This window comes from Salvelinus sp. IW2-2015, unplaced genomic scaffold (genome assembly GCF_002910315.2).
Source record: "Salvelinus sp. IW2-2015 unplaced genomic scaffold, ASM291031v2 Un_scaffold1725, whole genome shotgun sequence".
Taxonomy (NCBI): Eukaryota; Metazoa; Chordata; class Actinopteri; order Salmoniformes; family Salmonidae; genus Salvelinus; species Salvelinus sp. IW2-2015.
Window position 1 is genome coordinate 62,296 of NW_019943112.1, and position 24,860 is coordinate 87,155.

Sequence of the window (24,860 nt, forward strand, 5' to 3'; positions counted from 1 at the left end):
GCCTTCGAGATACAAACACACTGCAGAGCAGCACTGACAAGTATGCTGCATGAATTCTAGTTAATTAAACAAACAGGACTACTCACAACAGTGGTAGACTACAGATGGGGTAAGAGCAGTGGTAGGCTACAGATGGGGTCAGAGCAGTGGTAGACTACAGATGGGGTCAGAGCAGTGGTAGACTACAGATGGGGTCAGAGCAGTGGTAGGCTACAGATGGGGTCAGAGCAGTGGTAGGCTACAGATGGGGTCAGAGCAGTGGTAGACTACAGATGGGGTCAGAGCAGTGGTAGACTACAGATGGGGTCAGAGCAGTGGTAGGCTACAGATGGGGTCAAGCAGTGGTAGACTACAGATGGGGTCAGAGCAGTGGTAGACTACAGATGGGGTCAGAGCAGTGGTAGACTACAGATAGGGGTCAGAGCAGTGGTAGACTACAGATGGGTCAGAGCAGTGGTAGACTACGATGGGGTCAGAGCGTGGTAGACTACAGATGGTGTCAGAGCAGTGGTAGGCTACAGATGGGGTCAGAGCAGTGGTGGCTACAGATGGGGTCAGAGCAGTGGTAGGCTACAGATGGGGTCAGAGCAGTGGTAGACTACAGATGGGGTCAGAGCAGTGGTAGGCTACAGATGGGGTCAGAGCAGTGGTAGGCTACAGATGGGGTCAGAGCAGTGGTAGGCTACAGATGGGGTCAGAGCAGTGGTAGGCTACAGATGGGGTCAGAGCAGTGGTAGGCTACAGATGGGGTCAGAGCAGTGGTAGGCTACAGATGGGTCAGAGCAGTGGTAGACTACAGATGGGGTCAGAGCAGTGGTAGACTACAGATGGGGTCAGCGCAGTGGTAGACTACAGATGGGGATAAAGCGCTTTGACAGGATCCATTCTAAGTCAGTGTCTCACCTGCAGCGGCCTGCATTGGCATCAGGTGGGTGCCGTTCTGTGTGATGGTCTTTATGGGGAGCTGGTGCTGGCCCAGGGGCGGCTGCTGCTGCACTAAGGTCAGCGTCTGTAAGGGCGTGGTCGACTGGGTTGTCTGGATGATGCGACTGCCACCGCCTATAGAGGCGTGGGAGATGGTTGGAACAGATTCTACTTTTACTAGAGACAAACATAGAAAAAAAAGAGATGTCAATGACTTCTAATAACATAACTAACACCAAACAAGCACTACAATAACAGATCAACATGAGATACATTTCACATTTACTAAGACAACACATATACACACACAGACACAGGTGCCTTGGCCAAGGGTAAAACAGACCTACGTAAACCTGGCTGAAACCACTACTACCTAGAGTCAACACAATCTGTCCATCTACACACACACCATACTCCTTCCCTGCCCTCACCTTTGGCCTCTGAGTAGTCTCCGTTCTCCTGGGGCTCAGTCTGGAGGGTGACCATGGCCGGGGTGGCCACTGTGTAGGTGTTGGCGGTGCTGAGCCCGGCCACGCTGGTGACAGACATAGCAGGGATCTGGTGGACGACGTGCACCGTCTGCATGACGGGCTGCTGGTTCTGGTTGGTGCTGGTAGTCACAGGCGTGGCCATGGCATAGGTCACCGGCTTTATGGTCTGAGGTAATTGACGCTGAACCGTGATGAGCACTGGCTGGCTGTTGAGAGGGGAGCCTGGACAAACAATAGCTTTCTTTAACGGAGGATCCACATGTGACGACTGCACATTTGTACATAGGATTGGAGAAGACTCCAACAATGTGATTGGACAAAAATGGGCGTCTCTCACCTGGTGTACTCTGTGCAAAGCGGGCCTCCTGGATGACAGCTAGTTTGGGCTGGACTGCTGTGGCAGGGGTCGGGGCCGGAGCGGGCTCTGGTTCCATGGGGACAGGGGAACCCTCTCGGGATAGGCTGTCAGGGGTCTGTACCCCACTCGAGTGGGCCGAGAGCACCCCAGAGTGATTAGGGGAGACTGGGGCACTCCTGTGAAAGGGAAAAGCAGATAGACTTTAAAAATGCCCTAGATTTACATATGCATTGAAATTTACCACCATAGTCACACTTTCCCAATGGGAATATTATAGTGACCACATATGGCCACAAGGGGATGGCACAAACATGTCAATCTAACAGTAAAGCTGAGGTGTCCAACCTTTTATATCATGAGAGCTACTTTAAATTATGAAACATATCACAAAATACTACATTTTTTTCCTAGCATCAAATACACAGTATTTTCCCAAATTCAGCCCCGTTATATTTTTCCCGGTTTGGGATTTTTTTACCGTTTTTCACTCAAAATRACAATTATTCTTAGAGAAACAATGAAATGTGATGTTCTGAGTCCACGCCAATACTTGAAATCACATTTAAGATCATTTTTGGGGTATGGGGAAAAAATATTTTTGATTTGCATGCAATACCACTTTAATTGAGAATTTTGCGAGAGAGACTGTGCTGGTCTAGCAATGTTTTTGCTGCTGCATGTCATGACAGAGTTTGCACACAAAAAAAAGCCCACCCGATTGATCAAATAATCATGATAGAATTCTGCCAGGTAAGCCTGCTTTGCCATTAACATTTAATTGAGAAGGTTTTGGGGAAAGAATTTCTCTCCTAGAGTTGGGCAGTATCCATACTTTCATATTGTCATACCGTTTTGCTTGCATCCCGGGATATACGGTATTACCGGCTTAGTACACAAGGACGCACCAATTATTTTACATTTTTTTATTTAAAAAAAACAACAATTGGCAGTCTATTAACAAAATTTGCACAAGTAATGGAACATTTCCATGGAGGATGCCAACTAAATACGCTAAAGAGCGCAAACGAATTGCAAAGACATACACGTATAACTTTATGAGCTGGATTGCCTAGATAGGAGCTACTGAATGTCATTTTTGGTGAGTTTGGACATTTACAAGCAAATGTAAATGAGAGACATTGTGCAAATGAACAAAGTTTTGAAACATGCTTGTCTGAAGGACGAACAGAACTGGCTCTGCTGCAGCATGTGTACATGCTGTGTATGTGGAGTCTGGAGTCACTAGGGCAACGGGCCTGGGGAGGAGAAGACGGCCCGAGAACGGAGAGGAGAAAAGGCACAAGGATATCAAGATAGTGGCAGCTGTACAAATAACTAATCCAAAGGGCTTTGAGTTCTCTAACACTATATGATGCCCCGTCACCCTATTAATTCAGCCACATACTTCGATAACTAGCAAGTTAAACATAGTATTGTGCTTTAACGCAGAATTCTGCTTTTTCTCACAGGAAAAAAATAAAAAAATAATTGTTATCTTGCTGTGTTTTGTAAACGCAGATGTAAAATGCTTCTTATTGTAATTTCTGCTCGGCATCAGACACATTTTGTGCTTCAGTTGCATTTCTCCACTCGGATGAGAATTCATAGGCTTTCTATCAGCAGACAGCACTGACTGATGTTGAGCTACTTTTCTCCAGTACTTTACTCAGTGTAGCCAGTGTAGCCAGACTACTTTTCTCCAGTACTTTACTCAGTGGAGCCAGGACTACTTTTCTCCAGTACTTTACTCAGTGTAGCCAGACTACTTTTCTCCAGTACTTTACTCAGTGTAGCCAGACTACTTTTCTCCAGTAAAATGCAAGATTAACTTTAAGCAAAACATTAGGAAATGTAGCTTTTTTTGCAAAAAAGACCTTGCTTTTTCATTGTAAGCCCATTTACTTGCTAAATAGAGTTGCACTTCTGTTGTCATCTGATGAAAATGAAGCTATTTTCTGCCGAATGTGTTTTCTGTGAAGGAAAACTATAGTTGCATGTCCCTGATCCCTCTATTGAAGGAAAGAAAGAAAAAAAACACTTGACTGTCAATATAAAACACGACCACTGTCAATACACAGCTGGAACCAACTGCTCGCGCTTTCTCCCATTGTGCTATTTACAAACATTTATTTTATTTTTTATTTCATTTAACTAGGCAAGTCAGTTAAGAACAAATTCCTATTTACAATGATGGCTTAGCAACAGTTCAGGAGCAGAATGACAGCTTTTTACCGTGGCAGCTCAGGGACTCGATCTAGCAACCTTTTCAGTTACTGGCCCAACTCTAACCACCTACCTGCCGCCCCACATGACTGGCTCAACTGTTCTGGGAACTATGCTTCAAAATGTAAAATATTGTGACAGGTGAAATTAAGAACGCGATATGCTTCATCTCCTAACATATTACACAAGCTGACTGCAGGTATTTACTTCAAAAGTAACAAAATATTGAAAAACTTAAAAGAAATAGTTTCAATGGTATTGACGGTACTGAAAAACTATGCCTTGGCTGTTTCCAAATACCCCGGTATACGGTATGCCGCCCAAGCCTACCATCTACCCAGAAGACAGTTATCATCATCTCTTACTGGCTACACAAAGTGAATGGAAGAGAAATGTGTGCACTACACAGACATACAGGGGAACTATTGCTGGAAATTAATTGGCAGATAGTGTTACATTTGGCTTGTTTAGGCCAATTGGAGCTAACTAGGGATGGGATAATGTCAAATGAGGATTTGTGGATAGATGGGCTGCGAGCGACCGGATGGAGACCCCTGCAGTAAAGCATYCAGCGAGCTCATCGTGTGACTGAAACCTGAGTGAGTAGGTCCATACCTGGAGGAGAGGGGTCCGAGGGGGGTCCTGAAGCAGGGCACACCCCGCGGCCTTCGTTTCCTGAAGGCCTGCTCCATGAGCTTGCCCTCTGAGGACGGGTCTATCCTCCAGAACGAGCCCTTGCCCGGTTCCTCCTGCGATCTGGCTACTTTAATAAAGTAGCGGTTCAGTGACAGATTGTGACGGATCGAGTTCTACAACAGAATACGCCGTCGTGTTAGTATGAACACACTGCAGCCAAGGCTGTTATTCACGTCACAGTTCATCAATGGCACATGTTCAAAAACAACATGGACACAGATGGGATAAGCCATGTACCGCCCTTCAGTTTGAAGCCAAAGTGAATGTGTACTTTTACAAGGTTGCATATTAGTCAAAGCACATCTTAATATACAGTGCCTTCAGAAAGTATTCATACCCCTTTACTTATTCCACATTTTGTTGTGTTACAGCTTGAATTCAAAATGTATTTAAAAAGTCTCACTCATCTACACACAATAAACCTGTTTTTAGAAATCTTTGCTGATCGATTGAAAATTAAATAGTAATCTATTTTACATAATTATTAAGTGAGTCAATACTTTGTAGAAACACCTTTGGCAGCAATTAGGGCTGTGAGTCTTTCTGGGTACGTCTCGAAGAGCTTTCCACACCTGGATTGTGCAACACTTGCCCATTATTCTTTTCAAAATTCTTCAAGCTCTGTCAAAATTGGTTGTTGATCATTGCTAGACAACCATTTACAGGTCTTGCCATAAATTTTCAAGCAGATTTAAGTCAAAACTAACTCCGCCACATTCACGGACTTCTTTGTAAGCAACTCCAGTGAAGACTTGGCCTTGTGTTTTAGATTACTATCCTGTTGAAAGGTGAATTCATCTCCCAGTGTCAGAGAGAAACAGGTTTTCCTCTAGGACTCTCGACCTCAAAACCAGTTCCATTTTTTCCCTCTAATCAGGGACTGATTTAGACCTGGGACACCTGGGACACCAGGTGTGTGCAATTAATTATCAGGTAGAACTGTAAACCAGCAGGCTCTGGACCTCATACGGTAAGAGTAGAGTACCCCCGCTCTAGGATTATGCCTGTGTTTAGCTCCATTCCATTTATTCTCCAGTTCTTAACAATTACAAGCATACCCATAACACGATGCAGCCACCACTATGCTTGAAAATATGGAGTGTGGTACTGAGTAATGTGTTGTATTGGATTGGATTTGCCCCAAACACTTTGTATTCAGGACAAAAAGTGAATTGCTTTGCCAAGTATTACTTTAGTGCCTAGTTGCAAACAGGATGCATGTTTTGGTATATTTMTATTSTGTACAGACTTCRTTTCCCTCTGTKAATRAAGTTAGTATTGTGGAGTAACTACAATGTTGATCCATGTTGAAACAAGAAAATGTGGGAAAAAATCAAGGGMCTATGCTCTGGTTTTTGAGATATTTCAAATATAACCATGTGGTGGTATCCTAATGCTATTCAAAACAGGTTCAGATCTTTTCCCTCACATGCACCATTTTCACTGAAATTATTTGTATTGAAAGACYCCATTTCTCACCTGCCAGCCTTTGTCTGCAGTCCTGTAGTAGGGGTAGTTTTTGGTGATGTGAGTGTATATTCCGTTTAGTGTGAGCTGCTTGTCCTGTGCCATTGTAATGGCTTGGACTATCAGTTGTGCATATGAGTATGGCGGTTTGGAATCATCCTAAAGGGAAGAAGAAGAGGAAGGGAGAAAGGGTGTCATTTACTAGGTAGCAAAGCACATATTGTGAGCAATGGCACTGGAGGGAATAGCAGCCGTTTCACGGGCCCCTGGCCAATTGAACTATTTTGTGTTTTTGGGCGTTGATCTTAACTTTTTTTGTACATAATGTTTACGTCAATGTTTACACCATCGTTTCCTATGACCGAAAAGAGCTTCTGGAAACCAGAAAAGCCATCACCACCCTCGATTTGGATGAGGACTTTTACTGCAATGAGTCGAAGGACATATTGATTATCCCAGACCAGGCCCAAATCCATGACACTGAGAAGTAGGCGGCGCTACTGGCTAATGTGCAATCACTGGACGAGCTCTGTTTGAGACTATCCCATCAACGTGATCTGAAGAACTGTAATATCCTATGTTCTCTGAGTCGTGGTGGAACAAGGAAAATATTAATCTAGCTGGTTTTTCTATACATCGGCATGACAGAACGGCAGCATCGGGGAAGCTCAGGGGGAGGGAGTGTGCGTCTCTTCGAGGTTCTGCTCACGTTAGAATACCTTATGATAAGCTGTAGACCATACTATTTACCATATTTTTCTACCACCATAAACCGATGCTGGCAATAAGACTGGACTCAATGAGCTGTATAAGACCCTAAGCAAACAAGAAAATGCTCACACAGAGGTGACATTCCTAGTGGCCGTGATTTGAATGCAGGAAACTGAAATACGTTTTACCTCATTTCTACCAGTATGTCACCTGTGCAACTAGAGGTGAAAAAAACTTGATCACCTTTACTCCAAACACAGAAATGCACATCTCTCGCTCTCCATTTAGCAAATCTGACCATAACTCTATCCTCTTGATTCCTGCTTACAAGCAAAAACTCAAAACAAGAAGTACCAGTGACTCACTCAAGTGACCGGAAGTGGTCCGGTGAAGCGGATGTTAAGCTACAGGTATGTTTTGAAGGCACAGACTGGAATATGTACCGGGATTCATCCGATGGCATCAGTCACTGGCTTCATTAATAAGTGCATCGAAAACCTGCCCAGGGACTGCGGTTTAAAGAAATTGCCGCCTGGCTAAAACCGGCACTTTTACTGAAGCGTTGATTAATGTGCACTGTCCCTGTAAAAATAAAACAAACTCAAACGACATGCCCACAGTGACCATATGTACATATCCCAACCAGAAGCCATGGATTACAGGCAACATCAGCACTGCGCTAAAGGCTAGAGTTGCTGCTTTCAGGGAGCGGGACACAAACCCAAATGCTTGTAAGAAATTTCACTACACCCTCCGACGAACCATCAAACAAGCAAAGCGTCAATACAGAACTAAGATCAAATCCTACTACACCAGCTCTGACACACGTCAGATGTGGCAGGGCTTACAAACTATCACAGGTTACGAAGGGAAACCCAGCCATGAGCTGCTCTGTGATATGAGCCTACCAGACGAGCTAAATGCCTTCTATGCTCGCTTTGAGGCAAGATACACTGAACCATGCGTGAGAGCACCAGCTGTTCCAAATGACTGTGTGATCACACTCTCCATAGCCAATGTGAGTAAGACCTTTAAACAGGTAAACATTCACAAGGCCAGACAGATTACCAGGACACATCCTCAGAGCACGAGCTGCCAAGCAGGAAATGGTCTTCACTGATATTTTCAACCTCTCCCTGTAATACATGTTTCAAGCAGACCACAATTCTGCCCTATCAATCAAAGGCAGTAACTGCTCATTTGGTCAAAAATGAGTTAGTCATTTTTTGCTACATTAAATACATGCTTAATCATGTGGACAAGTATCCTGCCTCTATTGTATTGTGTTTTGGAGAAAATGCAGGTCATGTTAGCAGTAACTGCATAACGTTACTGTGAAACCAACGTAAATAAAAAAACATATTTCTCAGTTCCACGCTATGAGCAGTTACTGCCTTTTTGCTTGGTAGGGCKGCATAGTCCCTGTGCCCAAGAATGCCAAGGTAACCTGTCTAAATGACGATCACCCCGTAGCACTCACATCTGTAGCAATCAAATGCTTTGAAAGGCTGGTCATGYCTCACAWCAACACCATCATCTCATAAACCCTGGACACACTCCAATTCACAGGACAACAACCTTTCCCTCAACGTCTAAGACATGTGAGTTGATCGTGGACTAGAGGAAACGTAGGGGTGAGCACACCCCCATTCACATCGACAGGCCTGTAGTGGATCGAGAGGTTCAAGTTCCTCGGTGTCCACATCATGAAGGATCTATCATGGTCCAAACACACCAACAGTGGTGAAGAGGGCACGACAACGCCTCTTCCCCCTCAGGAGGCTGAAAAGATTTGGCATGGGCCCTCAGATCCTCTAAAAGTTCTACAGCGGCACCATCGACAGCATCTTGACTCACTTGGGGCCTCTATACCAGACGGTGTCAGAGGAAGGCCCAAAACATTCTCAAAGACAGCCACCCACCCAAGCCACAGACGTGTTCTCTTTGCTACTGCACGGCAAGCAGTACCAATGCACCAAGTCTGAAATCAACAGAACCCTGAACAGCTTCTATCCCCAAGACATCTAAACAAGACTGCTAAATAGCTAATCAAATGGCTACCAGGACTACCTGCATTTACCCTTTTTTGGACATCTGCTACTGCCCATTATCTATCCTGTTGCCTAGTCACTTTACCCCTACCTGTATGTACATTACATAGCTACCTCAATTACCTCGTACCCTTGCACATCGACTTGGTACAGGTACTCCCTATATGTATAGCCATGCTATTTCTATTTGTTATTCACTGTGTTTTTATTCTTCGTGTCACTATCTCAATTTTGTATATTATTTTTCATCTCATCTTTAACTCTGCATTGTTGGAAAATAATCCGTAAGTAAGCATTTCACTGTTAGTCTACGAAGCATGTAACAAATTAAACTTGATGACAACAAATCATGGGTTTGTTGTCACATGCATCAGTTAAAATGCCAAAACAGGCAGACACATGACTACCTTTCCTCTCCAATTAATTCAAATGTGCAGTTATTTAAAAAGGGCAATCTACAGTTGCAGTACCCATTGATTCTTGAAGAATATAACTTATAAATGCCTCGAGCTTAGTTCAACTGTCATACCCCAATCCAAACTCCAAATAAACTTGTTTTACTCCAATGTTTGTAAACAAAGTAGTGTTGAGCAATTAACCGAAAGATCAGATGTGTAAAAAAAAACAATCGAGATAAATCGGATCAAGTCCAAACTGTGTGATATAGTAGAGTTGTAGTTTCCAACAGGCCAATATTCTACATAGATTAGCGCAGTAATTAACCAACATGACCATAAATAATGTCACGCCTACTTGTCCAGTCTGTGTGGGGGCACACAGAGGGAGAGAAGAGACAGAAGACACGGGAGCGAGAGGCATAGGGAGCAGTTGCTTTGAGAGGTATGTCTACCTGAAAATACATGATCTAAGTGATTGATAGTTGATATTCAGCAGTTGTAAAAGTATGCATTATTTACTCAAGAACTATTAAAATACTGATTATGTCAGACAGCAGCTCTTATAGAGATGAGACGATGACTTGGAATTAAATAATAAAAAGTCATCAAATAAAACGAAATGTAATATACCCAACAACTGAAATATTTTAAATATTTATAAAGTAAATAGTAATGTAAATAAATTATGGTTAATAAGTACAGTAATGGGCAGTCACTACCATCATGGGACTTTTGTTAAATGTTTTATTCTGTGTTGTTACATCATTCAATCCACATAATACAATTGTCATTAAATGTACTATGCGTTATCAAAACCGTGATTCTTTTTTTTATAATAGAGCCAAAACCACCCCAAAAAGCACTAATCCCTCAGCACTAGAGTTGCAAAGTGGCAGAAACTTTCCAMAAATTGGGAATTTAAGCCCAGGAATATTTGGAAGATTTCTTAAATTAAAAAAAAAAAAAAAAGGGTTGCTTATAACAGTGAACCTTTTTGAGGGATACACAAGGCAATTCTAGGTATTGTGGCATATTTAGGTCTATCCCCAATTCAATGGAGTTGCAACCCTCTGCATGCACAGTGCATTCTTCCATCACATGTACAGCTGATTTTCAAGATCTTGCACACTAATGAGATGCTATTGAGCCCACACTACTACACTGTCTGAGCCAAGGACTACATGCTTTCTGGTAAGTCTTGATTACAATACTGGGTGGGGTGAATATATGTTATATGACATACATGATTTTTTGTTAACTTCTTCGGGACAGGGGGGCAGTATTGAGTAGCTTGGATAAAAAAAGTGCCCAGAGTAAACTGCCTGCTACTCAGTCCTAAAAGCTAGAATATGCATATAATAGAAAGCACTCTGAAGTTTCTAAAACTGTTTGAATGAAGTCTGTGAGAATAACAGAACTCATATGGCATGCAAAAACCTGAGAAAAAATCCAACCAGGAAGTGGGAAATCTGAGGTTTGTAGTTTTTCAACTCTTTGCCTATCCAAGATAGTGGAAATGGGGTCATATTGCACTTCCTTAGGCTTCCACTAGATGTCAACAGTCTTTAGAACCTTGTTTGATGCTTCTACTGTGAAGGAGGGGGGAATGGGAGCTGAATGAGTCAGAGGTCTGCCAGAGTGGCATGAGCTGGTCATGCGCGTTCACGTGAGAGGTAGCTTGCGTTCCATTGCAATTCTACAGACAAAGGAATCCTCCGGTTGGAACATTATTGAAGATTTATGATAAAAACATCCTAAAGATTGATTCTATACTTAGTTTGACATGTTTCTACGAACTGTAATATGACTTTGTCTGAACTTTCGCCTGGACCTGACCGCGCGTCGTGAGTTTGGATTGTGTACTAAACGTGCGAACAAAAAGGAGGTATTTGGACATAAATGGACTTTATCMAATAATTATTGTGGAACTGGGATTCCTGGGAGTGCATTCTGATGAAGATCAAAGGCAAGTGAATATATATAATGCTATTTCTTACTTTGTTGACTCCATAACATGGCGGATATCTGTATGGCTTGTTTGAGCTCTGTACTCAGATTATTGCATGGTGTGCTTTTTCAGTAAAGCTTTTTTGAAATCTGACACAGCGGTTGCATTAAGGAGAAGTTTATCTAAAGTTCCATGCTTAACTTGTTTCGGATAGGGAGCAGCATTTTCACTTTTGGATGAATTGCGTGCCCAGAGTGAACTGCCTCCTACTCAGCCCCAGATGCTAATATATGCATACTAGTATTAGTATTGGATAGAAAACACTCTGAAGTTTCTAAAACTGTTTGAATCAAGTCTGTGAGTATAACAMAACTCATYTGGCWGGCAAAAACCTGAGAAAAAATCCAAACAGGAGGTGGAAAATCTGAGGTTTGTAGTTTTTGAACTCACCCCTATCGAATACACTTTGAGATATGGGTATTTTTTCACTTCCTAKYGCTTCCACTAGATGTCAACCGTRTTTAGAACGTGGTTTCAGGCTGCTCATGTGAAGGGGGSCGGATGAGAGATGTTTMACTAAGGGGTCTGCCTACAGCCTCGTTCTCAGTCACGTGCTTTCACTTGAGAGGTRMCTCTCGTTCCAGTGCTTTTCAACAGACAATAGAATTCTCCGGTTGGAACAATATTGAACATTTATGATCCTAAAGATTGATTCTATACTTAGTTTGACAAGTTTCTTCGACCTGTAATATAACTTTTGAATGTTTTGTCCGAATGGACCAGATCGCTTTTTTGGATTGTTTACCAAACGCCCTAACAAAAGAAGCTATTGAACATAAATAGACATAAATGATGGACATTATCGAACAAAACAAGCATTTATTGTGGAACTGCGATTCCTGGGAGTGCATTCTGTTGAAGATCATCAAAAGGTAAGTGAATTTTTATAATTTTCTTTATCAATAATGTTGACTACCCAACATGGCAGATATTTCTCTGGCTGGTTTGGGCTCTGATCACCGTTCTCAGATTATGCTTTTTCTGTAAAGTGTTTTTGAAAACTGATGCAGTTCTCCTTAATGCAACCGCTGTATCTAAAGTTACATGTATAATAGCTGTATTTTCATCAACATTCATTATGCGTATTTCTGTGAATTCATGTGTCTCTCTGCAATATCACTGCATGTTTTGGAACTACTGAATCTAACACGCCAATGTAAAATAAGATTTTTGGATATAAATATGAACTTTATCGAACAAAACATACATGTATTGTGTAACATGAAGTCCTATGAGTGTCATCTGATGAAGATTTTCTCTATTTCTGCTTTTTGGGACTCCTCTCTTTGGCTGGAAAAGTGGCTGTGTTTCTGTGACTATGTACTGACCTAACAATCGTTTGGTGTGCTTTCGTCGTAAAGCCTTTTTGAAATCTGACACTTTGGCTGGATTTACAACAAGTGTAGCTTTAATTTGGTGTATTGCATGTGTGATTTCATGAAAGTTWAATTTTTATAGTAATTTATTTGAATTTGGCGCTCTGAATTGTCACTGGATGTTGGCCATGTGGGACACTTGCATCCCACATATTCCAGAGAAGTTAATGTCTTGCTCAAGATGTGTATGCAACTTGTGCTCACGGGCAATGTGTATTGGAAGAGATTTCTGAATGTTTTTCGCCCAGCATACACCCCTCCAACCAGACATGCTTTATCTACTAATTTGCTGGATGCAGAGATCAGAGTTCAAGTGAAGATCAAGCAAATCATAGAGAAAGCAGACTATTGCAATCATCTCTGATGGGTGGTCGAATGTTCGTGGGCAAGGAATAATTAACTACATCTCCACCCCTCAACCAGTATTCAACAAGAGCACAGACACAAGGGACAACAGACACACCGGTCTCTACATTGCAGATGAGCTGAAGGCAGTCAACAATGACCTTGGACCACAGAAGGTATTTGCACTGGTGACAGACAATGCTGCGAACATGAACGCTGCTTGGTCTAAAGTGGAGAGTCCTACCCTCACATCACACCCATTGGCTGTGCTGCTCATGCATTGAATCTGCTCCTCAAGGACATCATAGCACTGAAAACAATGGAGAGAGCCAAGGAAATGGTTAGGTATGTGAAGGGTCATCAAGTTATAGAAGCAATCTACCTCACCAAGCAAAGTGAGAAGAATAAGAGCACCACATTGAAGCTTCCCAGCAACACCCATTGGGGTGGTGTTGTCATCATGTTTGATGACAACCTGGAGGGGAAGGAGTCTCTCCAAGAATATATCACAGTCTGCCGATATGGACAGCCCATTCAAGAAGATCCTCCTGGGAAATGTATTTTGGGAGAGAGTGGTAAGCAGCCTGAAACCTAAAACGGTAGCCATTGCACAGATTGAGGGAGACAATGCCATCCTGTCTGATGTTCAGACTCTGCTTGCAGATGTAAGAGAAGAAATCCGTACTGCCCTGTCCACTTCACTGTTGCTCCAAGCAGAGGAAACTGCAGTTCTGAAATACATCAGAAAGCGTGAAGACTTCTGCCTGAAGCCCATACACGCCGAGCGTACATGTTGGACCCCAAGTATGCTGGCAAGAGCATCCTGTCTGGTGCAGAGATCAACAAGGCCTATGGTGTCATCACTACCGTGTCTCGCCACCTTGGCCTTGATAAGGGCAAGGTTCTTTGCAGTCTGGCGAAGTAAACTTCTAAGCAAGGGCTTTGGCATGGAGATGCAACATGGCAGTCATGACAACATATCTCATCAGCCAACTGGTGGAAGGGACTTTGTGGATATGAGGCTCTTTCCCCTGTTGCCTCCAAATCCCACCAACATCAGCCATCTCAGATGGCAACTGGTCCTTGTTTGGGAACACACACACCAAAGCACGCAACAGGCTGACCAATACAAGAGTTGGAAAAAAATTGGCGACCATCCGGGCAAATTTGAGGCTTTTTGAGCCTGACAACAAGTCATCCTCAACAAGGTTGGAAAGTGACAGTGAGGATGAGGCCTCAGTCTGATGTTCAAGAGGTAGACATTGAGGAGGTCCAGGGAGATGACAGAGAGGCCTGAGAAGAAGACAACCAAAGCTTTAGTTTCTAGACTATAATTTTACAGATGTATGTTGAAAAAGTTTTTGGGGAAATGCGATAGATCATTGGGGATCATTCAATATTCCCTTTCTTTTTTTGTTCAGTGAAATKATGAAGAGTCAACTCATTTAATTAAAGTTCAATTCGTATTTTTTTTTCTCTATTGGAAGGATTTAACCATTTGCAATTATGTCTACTTATGATAAGGTTAAAGGGTTTATGTTTCTGTCTCCATATGATATGGTAAATATATCCAAAGCAAAAAAACATTTAAATGGTATTAATATTAATTTGCATAGATATGTTAATTACCATAATATTCCCGTTAATTCACACAGAAAGTTTCCACCTCTGAATATTCCCCAAAATGTGCAACCCTACTCAGCACTAAAATAAAGTAAATGTAAACAAACACTGTACACCCTCATAYCATTAAAACTATATTGATATCATGGTTGGTCAATTCTTGCATCCATAGCTCCACCTATGAATTTGAGAGTGGTTACATTTCTCCAGCCCCATCCCTCAGCTTTTTACCAAAACAGTGGTGGGGATAACATGTTATGGTTGCAACTGCTGATTGCCACTAAATTAAAAATGCCAGTTTCACAGACACAGATGAATTTAAGCCTTAGACTAAAAGCATGTTCAATGGAGATTCTCTGTATGTGGTGCTCACCTTGGGGCTGTCCCCTCCTGAGGCCTCCTTGTCGTTCTCTGACTGGGAGTTGTCGTTTATGAGCTGTAGCTCTGCAGAGCTGACCATGCGACCCATCCTGTAGCCGGACAAGCCCGCTCCCCTGGGACTGGAGGGGCACGAGTTGGCAGCACTGTAGGGAAGAAGAGGACCAGACCATTAGTCACCAAGTCTCTGTCAGCATGATGGCAAACACAGTACATATCAAATTATCTGACTAAGAATAATGCAATACTTTTAGGCTACAAACAAAACTGCCTAATTGATCCACTGATGTTTTTCTTTTTTTAAATCAAGCAATGGTTTACAATTAGCCAAGCTATTCTGAGGAATAGGGGGCCTCAGTAAAATAAATATATTGGCTCAGCTTATCTGTACCCTTTCCTGCAGTAGCCTGCGGTCAGAGTGGTACACACCACCTATGCAAATAGCCTCACATTATCTAACCCATATTGAAAGGACAGCAAAACCGTTTCATGAGGCATTAAGTTGAGAGTTAAAACAGCAGAAAAAGCTTAAGGATGTGTCATTAGCTGAAGAAAACATGAATAATCTGGAGATAAACACTGATGATTGGCTAGAATCAAATTAAAACATCAATATTATTTTTTCCATTCTTCAATGTATCTGGAGCAGTATCATCGGTGCAATGGGCCGTAGCTGATTGGCAGATGTGCTAGTAGGAATTCATGGTTGGATTAGCACTAGAGGTCGACCGATTAATCGTAATGGCAAATTAATTAGGGCCGATTTCAAGTGTTCATAACAATCGGTAATCGGCATTTTTGGACGCTGATTATATTGCAATCCACGAGGAGACTGCATGGCAGGCTGACCACCTGTTACGCGAGTGCAGGCAGCAAGGAGCCATGGTAAGTTGCTAGCTAGCATTAAAATTATCTTATAAAAAAAACAATCAATCTTAACATAATCACTAGTTATCATCAACCATCTGTAGTTATTACTAGTTTAACTAGCTTGTCCTGCGTTGCATATAATCAATGCGGTGCCTGAAATTGTGTCACTTCTCTTGCGTTCAGTGTAAGCAGAGTCAGGGTATATGCAGAGTCCGGGTATATGCAGCAGTTTGGGCCGCCTGGCTCGTTGCGAACTGTGTAGACATTTCTTCCTAACAAAGACCGTAATTAAATTTGCCAGAATTTTACATAATTATGACATAACATTGAAGATTGTGCAATGTAACAGTAATATTTAGACTTAGGGTTGCCACCCGTTCGATAAAATACGGAACGGTTCCGTATTTCACTGAAAGAATAAACATTTTGTTTAGAAATTATTGTTTCCAGATTTGACCACATTAATGACCTAAGGCTTGTATTTCTGTGTGCTTATTATATTATAATTAAGTCTATGATTTGATATTTGATAGAGCAGTCTGAGCGGTGGTAGGCAGCAGCAGGCTCGTAAGCATTCATTCAAACCACACTTTTCTCCGTTTGCCAGCAGCTTTTCGCAATGCTTGAAGCACAGCGCTGTTTATTGACTTCAAGCCTATCAACTCCTGAGATTAGGCTGGCAATACTAAAGTGCCTATAAGAAACACCCAATAGTCAACATCTATGAAATAGAAATGGTAGAGAGAGAAATAGTCCTATAATAACTACAACCTAAAACTTAACTGGGAATATTGAAGACTCGTGTTAAAAGGAACCACCAGCTTTGATATGTTCTGGCACAATATTGCACTTTTACTTTCTTCTCCAACACTGTTTTGCATTATTTAAACCAATTGAACATTTTCATTATTTATTTGAGACTAAATTGATTTTATTGAAGTATTATATTAAGTTAAAATAAAAAAAAGTGTTCATTAAGTATTGTTGTAATTGTCATTTATTACACACGTACAGCGGGGAGAACAAGTATTTGATACACTGCGATTTTGCAGGTTTCCTACTTAGAAAGCATGTAGAGGTCTGTAATTTTTATCATAGTAGTACACTTCAACTTGAGACGGAATCTAAAACAAAAATCCAGAAAATCACATTGTATGATTTTTAAGTAATTCATTTGCATTTTTTGCATGACATAAGTATTTGATACATCAGAAAAGCAGAACTTAATATTTGGTACAGAAACCTTGTTTGCAATTACAGACATCATACGTTTCCTGTAGTTCTTGACCAGGTTTGCACACACTGCAGCAGGAATTTTGGCCCACTCTCCATACAGACCTTCTCCAGATCCTTCAGTTTCGGGGCTGTCGCTGGGCAATACGGACTTTCAGCTCCCTCCAAAGATTTTCTATTGGGTTCAGGTCTGGAGACTGGCTAGGCCACTCCAGGACCTTGAGATGCTTCTTACGGAGGCCACTTCTTAGTTGCCCTGGCTGTGTGTTTCGGGTCGTTGTCATGCTGGAAGACCCAGCCACGACCCATCTTCAATCTCTTACTGAGGGAAGGGAGGTTGTTGGCCAAGATCTCGTGATACATGGCCCCATCCATTCTCCCCTCAATACAGTGCAGTCGTCCTGTCCCCTTCGCAGAAAAGCATCCCCAAAGAATGATGTTTCCACCTCCATGCTTCACGGTTGGGATGGTGTTCTTGGGGTTGTACTCATCCTTCTTCTTCCTCCAAACACGGCGAGTGGAGTTTAGACCAAAAAGCTAAATTTGTGTCTCATCAGACCACATGACCTTCTCCCATTCATCCAGATGGTCATTGGCAAACTTCAGACGGGCCTGGACATGCGCTGGCTTGAGCAGGGGGACCTTGCGTGCGCTGCAGGATTTTAATCCTGGAAAAATGGCAGAGAAAGGCAAGCGACAGCACTGAAGCCCTGTATGGCAACACTGAGAAGTTAATGYCAAGGAAATGCACATTTTGTGAGGTGGAATTGAAGTACAGTAATGGTAGTACAGGTGCAATGCTGAACCATCTGAAAGGGGCCAAACCGTTGCGTGCAGCAGCGCAGCTGAATTGTGAATTCACTTGGAATGTTTTTTTGCTATCGAAGGTCATGTACGGCGTATGGTCTGAGCACTGACAGGCTGACCCCCCACCCCTTCAACCTCTGCAGCAATGCTGGCAGCACTCATACGTCTATTTCCCAAAGACAACCTCTGGATATGACGCTGAACACGTGCACTCAACTCCTTTGGTCGACCATAGCGAGGCCTGTTCTGAGTGGAACCTGTCCAGTTAAACCGCTGTATGGTCTTGGCCCCCGTGCTGCAGCTCAGTTTCAGGGTCTTGGCAATCTTCTTATAGCCCAGGCCATCTTTATGTAGAGCAACAATTCTTTTTTTCAGATCCTCAGAGAGTTCTTTGCCATGAGGTGCCATGTTGAACTTCCAGTGACCAGTCAGTATGAGGGAGTGTGAGAGCGATGACACCAAATTTAACACACCTGCTCCTCATTCACACCTGAGACCTTGTAACACTAACGAGTCACATGACACCGGGGAGGGAAAATGGCTAATTGGGCCCAATTTGGACATTTTCACTTAGGGGTTTACTCACTTTTGTTGCCAGCGGTTTAGACYTTAATGACTGTGTGTTGAGTTATTGAGGGGACAGCAAATGTACACTGTTATACAAGCTGTACACTCACTACTTTACATTGTAGCAAAGTGTCATTTCTTCAGTGTTGTCACATGAAAAGATATACTCAAATATTTACAAAAATGTGAGGGGTGTACTCACTTTTGTGATATACACACATACATATAAATCGGTATCGGCGTTGAAAAATCAGAATCGGTCGACCTCTAATTAGCACTYCTACAACTTTCATTTCACATACTATATAGGGGTAGTTTACATTTGAACACAGCAGAAGCTATTAAGGATGTGACAAATGGGGGGAAAAGTTCTTAATGTTTAAACTGCAATTTTTATCATGGGTTTTCCGTTAAAACGATAGCAAAAAAACATTCCAAGTGAATTCACAATTCAGCTGCGCTGCTGCCCACAACGGTTTGGCCCCTTTCAGATGGTTCAGCATTGCACCTGTACTACCATTACTGTACTTCAATTCCACCTCACAAAATATGCATTTCCTTGTCATTAACTTCTCAAAGTGTTGCCATACAGGGCTTCAGTGCTGTCGCTTGCCTTTCTCTGCCATTTTTCCAACTGTTAACAATGATGACGCAGTGGTGGACAGTTGACGCCAAAATAAATTCTCAGGCTTGCACGTCAACTCCCCATTTCTGGAGAGTTAAGATTCAATTCCGCCAGGAATTTTGGAAAGGAGGAACCTGATTACAACTGAGCACAATTAACAATATTTGAGATATTAAAGCTAGAATCCTTCAAATGTTCCAGGCGCTCCTAAACAAAATGCCCAGGTCACACAGAAAAATATTTAGGAGCATGTGCGAGCGAAATGGTCGCACTGTAGAGCCCTGGATTAGTTACCATACTTCAGAGAACACAAACACTTGCATCTTTCATAGCGAGCTAGCGAGGGATGGAGAGAGAGGGGAGGGGCACAGTATAGGCAGGTCGCCCACCGGGCAGAAAGAGGACAAAAACAGCTGAGAAGTTGAGCCTAGCACTTCAACACTCTTAGATGTTGCGGATATTTACCCACTATGCAGTTTACTTTCTGCAGCTAAGTCATATCGCTGAGTCAACCGTTACACAACTTTCCCCAGGCCTATATAGCCTATCGTCTAGTTCGGCAATAACACAAAATATGTTGCGTGATAACGGCAATGTGAATTTAAAAAAATGTTTCCTAACGTTAAGGACCCCAATTACATTTAAACGTTCACACCCCTAGAAGCCAGTGTTAATTTAGTCAACAATAACTAATCAACAACCTATTTTTCCTGTCTAAAACTACTACGATAATGAAATGCACTGGAATAAACTATAACTATTACAAGCGAGCGGTCGCATTCGCACTTTGGTCCGCAGGTAGTATAACTTTTCATTACATTTCATTACATTTCATCATAGTACAACGGTTTGATTTGTCTAATCTTAGCAATTTCTTCTTAGCTAGCTACATAGCCGTCTTTGTATCAAAGATAATTGCGTAATTATCGTAATCATGTACTCCTCGAGATCCGTCTAACGTAGTCTATCAACTGGCTATCTCCCCAGCAGGCTAGCACAGCTAGCAAACGCTACCGAATAGCAGCACTGAGAAACTATACACTCAACTGAAAGACCTTGATTTAGTTGTAGTGGTTAGCTAGCTACATAGTGTCTTTGCTGTCTCCGTATCCAAGCATATTGTGGAGATTATAGATGTGCGAAAAAAGGAGGGGCAATGTAGTTCTTAGAGTTGGTAAATTACGCTACTTAATTTACAGAGGTTAGCGTCAGCAGCCTATTTATCGTCCTTAACGTAGGAGACACTGCAGCCTAGCCAACAGCATAGCCAATCCGGCTACACGTGAGATAAGAACTAAGGGCGCACGGCATCAACACCCGCTCGATTCCGCTCTGCTCCAGCAATGGTATAGATATCCCATTTTCATTTCATTTTCATTAAGCAGTCCAAAGGTTGTTTTGTTATGAATCGTGCTAGCTACATAGCTAGCTACATAGCCGTTCTTTGTATCAAGAGATAATTGTGTAGTCGTAGAGCGATTTTCTAGGTTAGCTAGCCAGCTATGTCGTTCTTTTACAACGCAACGTAACGTAATCAACACTGCTAGCTAGCCAGGCTAGCCCCCGAATAGCAGCACTGTAGAAACTATGACACTCAACGGAACGACTTGATTGTGCAGTGTCAACAACGCAGCCACTGCCAGCTAGCCTAATCTGCTCAGCAGTACTGTATCATTTTAATCATTTTAGTCAATAGATCTTTGCTACTAAGCTAACTTTCTGAACATTCGAAGACGTGTAGTCCAGTTGCATTCCGAATCTCCTTTGCATTAGCGTAGCCTCTTCTGTAGCCTGTCAACTATGTGTCCTGTCTATCCCTGTTCTCTCCCTCTCTGCACAGACCATACAAACGCTCCACACCGCGTGGCCGCGGGCACCTCTATACCTGGTAGGTCCCAGCGCCCACGCAGACCCACGTTGGAGTTTCAGGTCTCCGTAGCCTCTGGAACTGCCGATCTGCGGCAACAAGGCAGAGTTCATCTCAGCCTATGCCTCCCTCCAGTCCTCGACTTCTTGGCACTGACGGAAACATGGATACCACAGATAACACTGCTACTCCTACTGGTCTCTTCTTTCGTCCGCTCCACGGTGTTCTCGCACACCCGAGAGCTTGTCTGGTCAGGCGGGTGTGGCACCGGGATCTCTATCTCCTCCCAAGTGTGCATTCTCTCTTTCTCCCTGTACCCATGCTGTCTATCGCCTCCTTTGAATTCCATTGCTGTCACAGTACCACCCTTTCAAGCTTAACATCCTATCATTCTATTATCGCCTCCGAATTCGGTTCCCTCGGAGAGTTCATACAATGGCTTATCAAGCATCAAGCTCCTTTCCTGAGGACGGCTCACCTTCACACTAGTTCTGGGTGATTTAACCTCCCACGTCTACCTTTTGACTCATTCCTCTCTGCCTCCTTCTTTCCACTCCTCTCCTCTTTTGCCTCACCGTCCACCTCTCCCCCCTATCTCCAAAGGCAGGCAATACGCTCGACTCTCAATCTTTACTAATGCTGTTCTTCCACTAACCTCATTGCAACTCTCCCTCAAGTCTCCGACCACTACCTTGTATCTTTTTCCTCTCGCTCTCATCCAACCACTTCCCACACTGCCCCCTACTCGGATGGTATTGCGCCGTCCCAACCTTCGCTCTCTCTCCCCCGCTACTTCTCTCCTCTCCATCCTATCATCTCTTCCCTCTGCTCAAACCTTCTCCAACCTATCTCCTGATTCTGGCTCCTCAACCCTCCTCTCCTCCCTTTCTGCATCCTTGACTCTCTCTGTCCCCTATCCTCCAGGCCGGCTCGGTCCTCCCCTCCCGCTCCGTGCTCGACGACTCATTGCGAGCTCACAGAACAGGGCTCCGGCAGCCGAGCGGAAATGGAGGAAAACTCGCCTCCCTGCGGACCTTGGCATCCTTTCCTCCCTCCCTCTCTACATTTTCCTCTTCTGTCTCTGTGCTAAAGCACTTTCACACTCTAAATTCCAAGCATCTGCCTCTAACCCAGGAAAGCTCTTTGCCACCTTCTCCTCCCTCCTGAATCCTCGTCCCCCCCTCCTCCCTCTCTGCAGATGATCTCGTCACCATTTTGAAAAGAAGGTCGACGAAATCTCCGATCCTCGTTTGCTAAGTCAAACGACACCCTCGTTGGTTCTGCTCACACTTTACACCTGCCTGCTGTTCTGACCTCTTTCTCCCCTCTCTCTCCAGATGAAAATCTCGCGTCTTTGTGACGGCGGGTGCCGCCCAACAACCTGCCCGCTTGACCCTATCCCCTCCTCTCTTCTCCAGACCATTTCCGGAGACCTTCTCCTTACCTCACCTCGCTCATACACTCATCCCTGACCGCTGGCTACGTCTTCCGTCTTCAAGAGAGCGAGGAGTTGCCACCCTTCTGAAAAAAACTACACTCGATCCCTCCGATGTCAAACAACTACAGACGAAGTATCTTCTTCTTTTCTCTCGAAAACTCTTGAACGGGCCGTCTCTTGGCCAGCTCTCCGCCTTATCTCTCTCAGAATGACCTTCTTGATCCAAATCAGTCAGGTTTCAAGACTAGTCATTCAACTGAGACTGCTCTCTCTGTATCACGGAGGCGCTCCGCACTGCTAAAGCTAACTCTCTCTCCTCTGCTCTCATCCTTCTAGACCTATCGGCTGCCTTCGATACTGTGAACCATCAGATCCCTCTCCACCCTTCCGAGTTGGGCATCTCCGGCGCGGCCCACGCTTGGATTGTCCTAACTGACAGGTCGCTCCTACCAGGTGGCGTGGCGAGAATCTGTCTCCTCACCACGTGCTCTCACCCACTGGTGTCCCCCAGGGCTCTGTTCTTGGCCCTCTCTATTCTCGCTATACACCAAGTCACTTGGCTCTGTCATAACCTCACATGGTCTCTCTCCTATCATTGCTATGCAGACGACACACATTAATCTTCTCCTTTCCCCCTTCTGATACCAGGTGGCGAATCGCATCTCTGCATGTCTGCCAGACATATACAGTGTGGATGACGGATCACCACCTCAAGCTGAACCTCGGCAAGACGGAGCTGCTCTTCCTCCCGGGAAGGACTGCCCGTTCCATGATCTCGCCATCACGGTTGACAACTCCATTGTGTCCTCCTCCCAGAGCGCAAAGAACCTTGGCGTGATCCTGGACAACACCCTGTCGTTCTCAACTAAACATCAAGGCGGTGGCCCGTTCCTGTAGGTTCATGCTCTACAACATCCGCAGAGTACGACCCTGCCTCACACAGGAAGCGGCGCAGGTCCTAATCCAGGCACTTGTCATCTCCCGTCTGGATTACTGCAACTCGCTGTTGGCTGGGCTCCTGCCTGTGCCATTAAACCCCTACAACTCATCCAAAACGCCGCAGCCCGTCTGGTTTCAACCTTCCAAGTTCTCTCACGTCACCCCCGCTCCTCCCGCTCTCTCCACTGGCTTCCAGTTGAAGCTCGCATCCGCTACAAGACCATGGTGCTTGCCTACGGAGCTGTGAGGGAACGGCACCTCAGTACCTCCAGGCTCTGATCAGGCCCTACACCAAACAAGGGCACTGCGTTATCCACCTCTGGCCTGCTCGCCTCCCTACCACTGAGGAAGTACAGTTCCCGCTCAGCCCAGTCAAAACTGTTCGCTGCTCTGGCCCCCAATGGTGGAACAAACTCCCTCACGACGCCAGGACAGCGGAGTCAATCACCACCTTCCGGAGACACCTGAAACCCCACCTCTTTAAGGAATACCTAGGATAGGATAAAGTAACTTTCTCACCCCCCCCCCCCCCCCTTAAAAGATTTAGATGCACTATTGTAAAGTGGTGTTCCACTGGATGTGAATGCACCAATTTGTAAGTCGCTCTGGATAAGAGCGTCTGCTAAATGACTTAAATGTAAAATGTAAATGTAAATTCATTTTCATTTTAGTCTACGAAAATGTGAAAAGAGAATACCACGTCCATTAGTCTCACATTTCATTTGACATGAAGCTCCTTTCAACTGTTTTGTCCCATCCTAAGCATGCATGAGTGCAGAATATTTCATTCAATCCTCTCATTACATATTTGAGCTGCACGGTCTGATTGAGTTGATCTGCCAGGCTCTCCCACACAGTTCCCAGGTGGTCACTTCAGTCACTCGTTCAATCTTTTAAACTGATGCAAAGCCAGGACAGTAGGCTTGTGCGGTATACAGATTTATGTCGTCATACAGTCCCTTCTCTCGTTCCAGGATTTACGGTATTACCAGCATAGCACACAAGAGGGCGCTACAAACAAGAAAAGTCAACTGGGCTTCTTACCAGAATGCAAATAAAAATTTGCAAACTAATTGCGAAATGCAAACGAGCAAAACAAACTAATTACAAAGACCAGCAAATACAGCTCATAAAGTTAAACAAAAGTAGCTACCGAATGTCATTTTTGATCTGTATGGACATTTACAAGTGAAAGCGAACGAGAGAAATTGTGCAAATGAACAAAGTTGTGATGCATGCTTTTCCGAAGGAAGAGAAGCATGTGTACATGGAGCAGATGGGAGAAGAAAAAATAAAATAAAAAACCACTAGTAGAAAGCACAGGGGGAAAAATGGCAGCTGTACAGAACTCATCTAGCGCTCTGACTTCTGGCAGAAAGCCATTATAAGATATCTGATGGCTTCATCACCTCATGTGCGCTGCACAACAGAGACTCGCCGATCGATATAGAATGCTGTGGACTCA

At 43.7% G+C, this 24,860-nt stretch overlaps 1 protein-coding gene across 2 annotated transcripts in view; it reads right to left on the reverse strand.

Moving 5' to 3' along the window:
- Window positions 1-865: 865 nt before the first annotated feature.
- Window positions 866-24,860, reverse strand: part of LOC112071801 (forkhead box protein K2) — a 33,442-nt gene continuing 9,447 nt past the window's right edge. Inside the window, exons 3-8 of one of the 2 annotated variants that reach the window (XM_070439516.1) lie at window positions 15,045-15,195; window positions 6,172-6,318; window positions 4,612-4,805; window positions 1,753-1,949; window positions 1,356-1,637; window positions 866-1,059 (exon numbers count right to left, since the gene is read on the reverse strand). In XM_070439516.1, the coding sequence (XP_070295617.1) occupies window positions 887-1,059; window positions 1,356-1,637; window positions 1,753-1,949; window positions 4,612-4,805; window positions 6,172-6,318; window positions 15,045-15,195 (1,144 nt within the window). In that variant the 3' untranslated portion in view covers window positions 866-886. Of the gene's footprint in view, window positions 1,102-1,355; window positions 1,638-1,752; window positions 1,950-4,611; window positions 4,806-6,171; window positions 6,319-15,044; window positions 15,196-24,860 lie in introns of both variants that reach the window. The other variant, XM_024139225.2, reaches the window with a different exon arrangement.